This window comes from Durio zibethinus, chromosome 17 (genome assembly GCF_047325235.1).
Source record: "Durio zibethinus cultivar Kanyao isolate XHJ-2024 chromosome 17, ASM4732523v1, whole genome shotgun sequence".
NCBI classification, from domain to species: Eukaryota; Viridiplantae; Streptophyta; class Magnoliopsida; order Malvales; family Malvaceae; genus Durio; species Durio zibethinus.
In genome coordinates this window covers 9,855,584-9,863,328 of record NC_143178.1, presented here as the reverse complement: position 1 = coordinate 9,863,328, position 7,745 = coordinate 9,855,584, and the positions used below count along the sequence as shown (strand labels likewise).

The 7,745-nt window shown below is 28.3% G+C and overlaps 1 protein-coding gene across 1 annotated transcript; it reads right to left on the bottom strand.

The window, feature by feature from the left end:
- Positions 1–6,157: 6,157 nt before the first annotated feature.
- On the bottom strand, positions 6,158–7,193 carry LOC111288511 (oleosin G-like). The gene has a single exon (XM_022879433.2). The coding sequence runs from the start codon at positions 6,982–6,984 to the stop codon at positions 6,307–6,309; it is 678 nt and encodes a 225-aa protein (XP_022735168.2). The 5' UTR covers positions 6,985–7,193; the 3' UTR covers positions 6,158–6,306.
- Between the last annotated feature and the right edge of the window lie 552 nt (positions 7,194–7,745).

The window sequence follows — 7,745 nt, the reverse complement described above, 5'->3', positions numbered from 1 at the left end:
AAGCTTTCATTAAAACTCTCTCATTGGTGATGTCCAAACTTTAATCAAATTCACTCAGTGGTGATATCTGAGTATTCAATTTTGAATTTCATTTGTAATTTTCTTGGTGACGATATCTTAGCTTTTATCAAAATTCTCTCAGTGATGATATTCGAGGTCTCTTTGATGGTAATATCTAAAGACATTTGCATTTTCTCAGTGGTGATATCCGAGGTGGTGATATATGAAGATATTTACATTTTTTCGATGGTAATATCTGAAAAAATCTGAGAACCCTTTGGCAACAATATCTGAATTCATTTTGCATTTCCTCAATGATGATTTTTGGGAACCTTTCGGTGGTGATATCAAAAGACATTTGTATTTTCTCTATGGTGATATCTAAGAACTTTTTAGTGGCAATATCCAAATTCATTTTGTATTTTCCTTGGTGATGATTTTCAAAAATGCTTTGGTGGTAATATCCAAAAAAATTTGCATTTTCCTGATGGCAATATCTAAGAACCCTTCAGTGGTAATATCCGAAGTCATTTTGCATTTTCTTTGATGATATTCAAGTTTTTAGTCAAATTTATTTTCAAAGTTGTGGAGTCTTAAATGAATGGAGCTTTCAAATTTGTTTTTAAAGTTGTAAAGCCTTTAATGAGAGGAATATTTCAAATATTCAAAAATGAAAAAATGAAAAAAAAATCCAAAAATCTAAAAATCTAAAAAATAATAATAAAATATTCAAAAATCTATCATAAAAAAAAAAAGAAATAGAAAAAAAGAACTTCAAATTGTAAACCCAAGCAAAATTGTTATCTTTATCTTTGCATTATTTTTTATTCTTAAAATTATACAAAAAGGGATAATTGTAGATACCTAATTTTGTTCGGACACATTCTAGCATATTTTGATAAAATTTTTGAAAATGAATTATGAGCTAAAATGACCAAAATACCCTATTGTCAAACGTAGTCAAACTCGATCAAACGTGGTCGAACTCTGATCAATCTTTGGAATTCATAATTGAATAGGACTACTAAGATTTGAGATTAATAAAATTATGATTTGGATGCTTAAAAACTCATATTGCATCTCATAAGGATGAAATTACCAAAATATCCTCTAAGGGTATTTTCGTAATTTTACTTTTTGAAGTCAATTTTTTTGTGAAAAACTTCAAATCATGTTTTAATATTATTCCATAATTTTTGATGCATTGAAAACTTTGATTGCACCTCAAAAAAGTTAAAATTACCAAAATATCCTTTAAAGGTATTTTCATAGTTGGCATTTTTTAAGTCAAATTTTCATGAAAAGCTCTATATCATAGTTAAATATTCTTATATGATTTGTAGGCCATTAAAGTCATGAAAATAAATATTGAACTAGAGGATTTTAGGAAAATCATGGAAAAAGCTAAAAAAACACTAATAAGAATAAAATTATCTTTTCTCATTATGACAGCTGCATTATTAGCTAAACTGTATGTTGTATTTTTTCAGAGCCATTAATCTTAAAGGTTTACATCCTAGGTTCAAGATTACTTTCCTTGGTCACCAAGGTTATGGGAAAAAGAGAAAATAACTACAAACCTTAGATGAATTTGATCCAAAGGCTAAGGAAAGGTCATAGTTTGAAAACATATCATTTAGGGCTGGAAGAAAGAGGAGACAATTGGAAGTGGGGGAAAAAACCAAAAAAGTGAAGAAAAAATCAAAAAAATTGGAAAAGCTTTGTAAGATAGTCATTTTTGTCACCCTTTTCATGTATTTTTCATCTCCATTCCATGTAATTCTTAGTTTTTCTCCATGTAGTTCTTCATTCCAAGAGCTTCCTCCTATTTTTAATGATTTACATGCTTTGATTTATATTTAAATTTTTTTTTAATGATTTGGTCTTGTGGTTATCTTGTTTTCATGGTTTAATTATATTTTTGTTTAATCTTCTTGAATACAAATTTTAGATTCTTGATTGGTCTTTTGTTAGTTTTCTAGGTATTTGATAAAAGTTCTATTTTGAATAAATGATGGTTCTTTAATTTCTTGATATGTACTTGATACATATTAGCTTTTAGATTTTATTTTCAACAGTTATAATGTTTGTTAAGTGTTTGAATAAATTTACAAAGCTAAAAAGTTTGTATTCATGGTGTATTAAAATTGTTGCATAAATAAAAATATAAGTTTTCAATAGTTTTTCAAGTGTTTGAGGAAATGACTACATTACATTTTTACGTTATGTTTGGATAAATATTAATAAAAGAAAGGAAAGAAAAGGAAAAGAAAGTTTTTTTAAAGGAAAGGAAAGGATACATGTAACCATTATTTGGATAATTAAAATTAATTAAGGAAAGGAAAGAAAAGGAATTCTAACAACCATTATTTGGATAAAGAGTAAAAAAGAAAGGAAATGATTTATTATAATTTTTTTTTTCAATTATAACATTTTCATTGCCTGTGATTTTAGAGCACTCCTAGACCATGATATATTTACTATCTTATCTAGCCTCACAATTGCTGCTATATTAATGGTTTTAATCAAGTGAAATAGGAAGATGTTTTACAAATATGAATTGATAAATTTTGAGCTAGTCTGACATCTCATAAATCTAAAAAATATATTTATTTATATTCAACAATTCATCAAAATCAAATCACCAAAAAATTATAAAAAAAAACTTTATATTGGAAGATATATATGGAACTTACTTGAAAAAAGATATGGCTTTGAAAAAATTACAGGATGATTATGATTTGCTTAGGTTTTTTTTATTAGGTTTTTAGTATTAATAAAAAGATCGACATAATAGTCTTTTTATAAAAAAAATAATTTTTCAACTTTCTTTTCCCTAGCTTTTCTTCCAAATTGGGGTATTAAAAAAATTAGGTTACAAGAAAAACCAAAGGTTATTTGGTTTTCATCTCTTTCCCTTTCTTTAAATTAAATATTTATCCAAACAAGGGAAATGAGGTTTTGTTTCCTTTACTTTCTTTTACTTTACTTTATTTTCCTTCATTTTCCCTCAATCCAAACACACTGTTAGTGTTTGATCATTTGCTCATACCATGCATCATGCATTAAGCATTTGTCCTACGTACATTACTTACACATTAAAACCTTAATTAGAGAATAAAATCATGGTTTTCTGGCTTGCTTCAAAAGTTTATCTAAATATTGGAGATTTTTGTAAAAGTTCATAAAAATCATGAAAATCCTAAAAGCTAACACTAGACCCATTCTCATGCACTAGCATTTCATTTTGATAAATTGTTACGTGCATTAACATTTTTGAATTTTCATTTTCATCCATGCATTTATATTTGTGATTCACACTTTAATTGTCATCCATATATTATAATTTTTTACACTCATGCATTTCATTCATATGCTTTTTAAACAATGTTTTAAAAAAAAAAAGAATTTTTTTTTTTAAAATTAGGTTATATTTCAAGTAAAAATAATTATTAAGATCTAACCTAAATATAAGGAGATTTACAACAATTATGATTTATGAGAAATATTATCTTAGTTTTATAGGATATTATGAAAGCTTTTAGAGTAAAGTGATATTTTTGGAATTCCGCCTAAATATAAAATAATGAATGAAATGTTTCAATGCTAAAGATTTTTCATCTTGATCCAAATAATTAGATTTGTTTTCAAAATTAAAAAAAAAAATAACTTGTTTTCAAAATATAAAATTCAAAATGATTTGATTTCAAGAAAAATGATTTTGGAGAAAATAAATAAAGTTCAAAAAATTAATTTTCAAACATTAAAGTTAAGACCATTTTTATTAAAATTTAAGGATAATATGTAATCAATTGGTACCGATTTTCACAGACGCTGTGGGGGTGCTAATCATTCCCATGCATAATCAACTTTCGAATTTATAACTGTTTTCATAGACCAAAATTTTTTTTAATAAACTTTAAACTCATTTTATTGTTTTATTAAAAAGATAAACTTTTTAAGTGGTTAATCATATCTAACAAGAAAGATTGATGGTGGCTCCCCTTGTTTTGAAAAGCTTTTAAAATTTTCTTCTAATAGTTCCTAAAACTATTATGACATGTCTTATTATTTAGAAATTTAATATAAAAAGACTATATAATATGAAAAGATAATTTTTGTTTGATATAAATTATGATAAAAAAAATATAGTGAGTTTTTGAAAGATTCAAATAAACTTAATCTTTATAGTTTTAAAAGTTTTAAAAAAAATCAGTGTCTTCTAAAGAAATTATCTATATAAACATCCATATGATCAATCTTATCAAGTGTCTATGTATATTATAATATACATATATATATGTATATATATATATATGTATATATATATATATATATATATATATACATTGCTTCCATCTCGAATTGTTGGAGTGTTGTTGCTTTTTCAAGGTTTAAGAAAATATTTTTTACTTTAATATATTTAATATTAAATTTTAAATTTTTATATAAAATTAAAATTTCATGATTTTTAATGTTAAAAAATAAAAATAATTTTAAAACATAACAAATAAAAAAAATTTAGATTTAAAAAAAATGAAAAAATGCTAGAGCTAGATTATAGAATCCTTCCATGATTGAGGTAAAGCTAGAGCTTTCGGCTTTCTTATTACGTCTCCATTCACATTTGATGGAGATATCTTTCCTATTGATTTGGAGTTCCTTTTCTCAAGAAGAGTTGACTTTGTATTTTCGATTTTCCTTTGGCACAAAAGATGTCTTTGATACAAAAGGTGTTGTAATTTAAAAATTAAAAAAAAATTATAAGCATTAGAGTTTGAACATCAAACGATAATAATATTTAATTTTTGAATATTAAACAATATTTTTAGTTCAAACAAAAATAATCCTAGAACTTCCATATTAGAAAATATTGTCAAATTTCTTCTACTAATTGTTTCTATTATTCCAAAAGTAACTCAAATATTCGACCACATGCAATTTTAATTTTTCTTTAAAACATTTGAAGGAAAAAAAAAAAAAAAAAACTCAAGGAAGCATACAAAGAAGTCTGCAACAAATTACTACTGAAGTTATAGCTAGATTTTGCTCTATCAATGGAATATTGCAAATATAAGTCTAGAAACAATGTTATTGCTCAAAATTAAGGTATAAGCCACCCCAAATTTGTTAATACTAAACTATCAAAAAAAATTTTTGTTATTACTGTAGCCTGCTCCATTATTATTTTCCTGTTGCAGTCTTGTTCTGGCCAACATTTATTTATTTTATCTATTATTTATATAAAAATAATTTTATATATTATATTAAATTAAAAAAGTTTAATTGAAATTTTTAAATGAAAAATGAAAATAAAATAACAAAAAGGGAAAAGGATTGAAAAAGGGGAGGCTACGGCATGGACATATTCGTATCCGCAATAAGGCCCAAGGGCAAAAAAAAAAAAGAAAAGAAAAACCTGAATCGTGGTATAGTGATGAAAAAGGCCTGCAGTGAAAATGAAAACTCTCACCGAACCTTAAGGTTTAGCCGCAATTGGAGCCCTGACGCTTTAGATTGGAGCCATAACAATCAGTGCAACCACTAGAGCTTCAAACAACATTGGACCTTGTGACCCAAAAAAGGTCGGCTAGAACTGGACCTTCAACCTACTTGACAAAGCGACCCATATGAGGTCCGATCTGCAACCGCATCGGATCAAGTTAGCCTAACAAGGTCCAATGACTGTTGATCGGGAGCTCCAACTACGCCGCGCCAGACCTTTCCCCACTGTACCGTGGTAGGAAGCTCCAACTATGACGTCAGTTGAGAGCTCCAACCATGCCGCATTGGAGATCTCCCAACCGTAGCCACCTGAGCGATACTTTCCCAACTGCCATCGAAGCTCTCGATCTGAACCCTAACTTTTATGGTAACTTTGACATTTAAATTTAAAATTTCGAAGCGGAAACTAATCGTGGGCAAAGAAATTGATTTAAGTCAACCAATAATCAGTGAATTAAACATGCTTAGACATGGGACAAGATACTTTAATCAAAGTTCAATTAACCAAAGTTTCAATTTGTTTGTTTAAATCACCTAAATAGATTTCTTAGATAAACCAAAATTCCACTAAATCATCCACTGTAAAATCAAACCATGATTTAAAAGATTTTATCCATCATCAAAATTTCAAATGAAATCAGGAACACACACACAAAAAAAAAAACCCATATTGGCGGAAAGAAGGTCTTTTTGTTAACTTAAACACTCAAAATTACCATCATCACAAATTTTTTAAAAAAAAAAAAAAGACGGCAGCTATATCTGGATCAGCCCTAAATTCGATCCGATAACATTCATTGCTCATGCACCAGGAGCTGCATCCTTTACCTTGCTTTGCAAGTAACCACCATATTCCATCGCATAGTCCTTGACATGGCTGGCTGTGTCAAAAATACGGCTTCGTGCATAATCAACTCTGTCTGATCCAGGTGGGTGCATTCCCCTTAAGTAGCGGTACATCCAAGATAACCCTGCCGCGACCATCACTCCGAAGCCGCATGCTGACAAGAACCCAGCTGTGGTTACAAAGAGCACGGTGCCTACTGGGAACCATAAGGGGCTGGAAATGAGGATCAATGGCATAAAAAAGATGAAGCCAAGAATGGTGGCAGTAACTGTGATGCCAGTGAGTATTAGGAGAATTGAGGCAGAAATAAAGAGGGTCAAGAAGCCGAGAAGTTGGGTGGAGTTTGGTGCCTGAGCTTGGATTTTCCGTAAGAAAGTAGAGGTAGTGGCGGTGGGGTTAGGTCCTGGGGCTCTCTGCTGGCTAGGATTACGCTCAGCCATGGTTGAGAGCTCAAAGGGTTTAGGGGAAGAGGAATATTTGCGAGAGAGTGGAATGGGTTGCAGTGTTAAAAGGTAACGAGAAAGACTAGGCTTCGATGACAGGTGTTCGGAAGTTCCGCCCCTGGAAACATACAAGGGACACGCGGAGAAGGAATGGAGCTTTTCCAGTCCCAGGGATGGGTGAGAGGACATTGACTTTTTCTTTTTCAGTAGATTTTGGTGAGCTATTGATAAACTCAATTAGCTAGTTTATTAGGGAAAATTGTTGGATTTAGCTCCAAAGATTGGAAATCTCTCATTTTTTAGATTCTATATACAAAAATGACATATTACATTTCCACTTATAGATCAGAGATGTTCTCATCACTGGAGCTCTACAATTGGATTTTATTCACTACATAAATCTAGATTTCTATAAGCTCTTGAGAGGTGACAAGGAATTTACAGTTTTGCCTTTGGCTAATAGGAAAAAGGAGAAATTGCCGAGCATGAATCCTTTGCTCTAACTAAATTTTGTTCCCTTCGAATTAGGGGTACTTAAAATTTAATTTTAATCAAATTAATCGATTAAAATAATTTAATTTAATTAATTGATCAATCATCGAATTAATTTTAATCAATTATCAAAAACTATTCTTACAAAATTTTAATTTTCAATTAATTTGATTCAAAAACCAAATTAATTGAATTCATCACAATTTTAATTGAATATAATTAAACTCAAATATAAAATTGAAAATATATAAAATTATTTATTTCATTTCAAGTCATTAAAATTCTTAACTTAATACTTTAGTATTCAAATATTTTTATAAGATGATTTATTTAATTTGTTTTAAATATAAAAAATTAAAATTTATTTTAATTTAAATTTATTTTATTATTCAATTAGTAAAAAAAAATTAACCTAACCAATTAAACTCATTTTAATCAATTAATTTTTAAAATTAAAA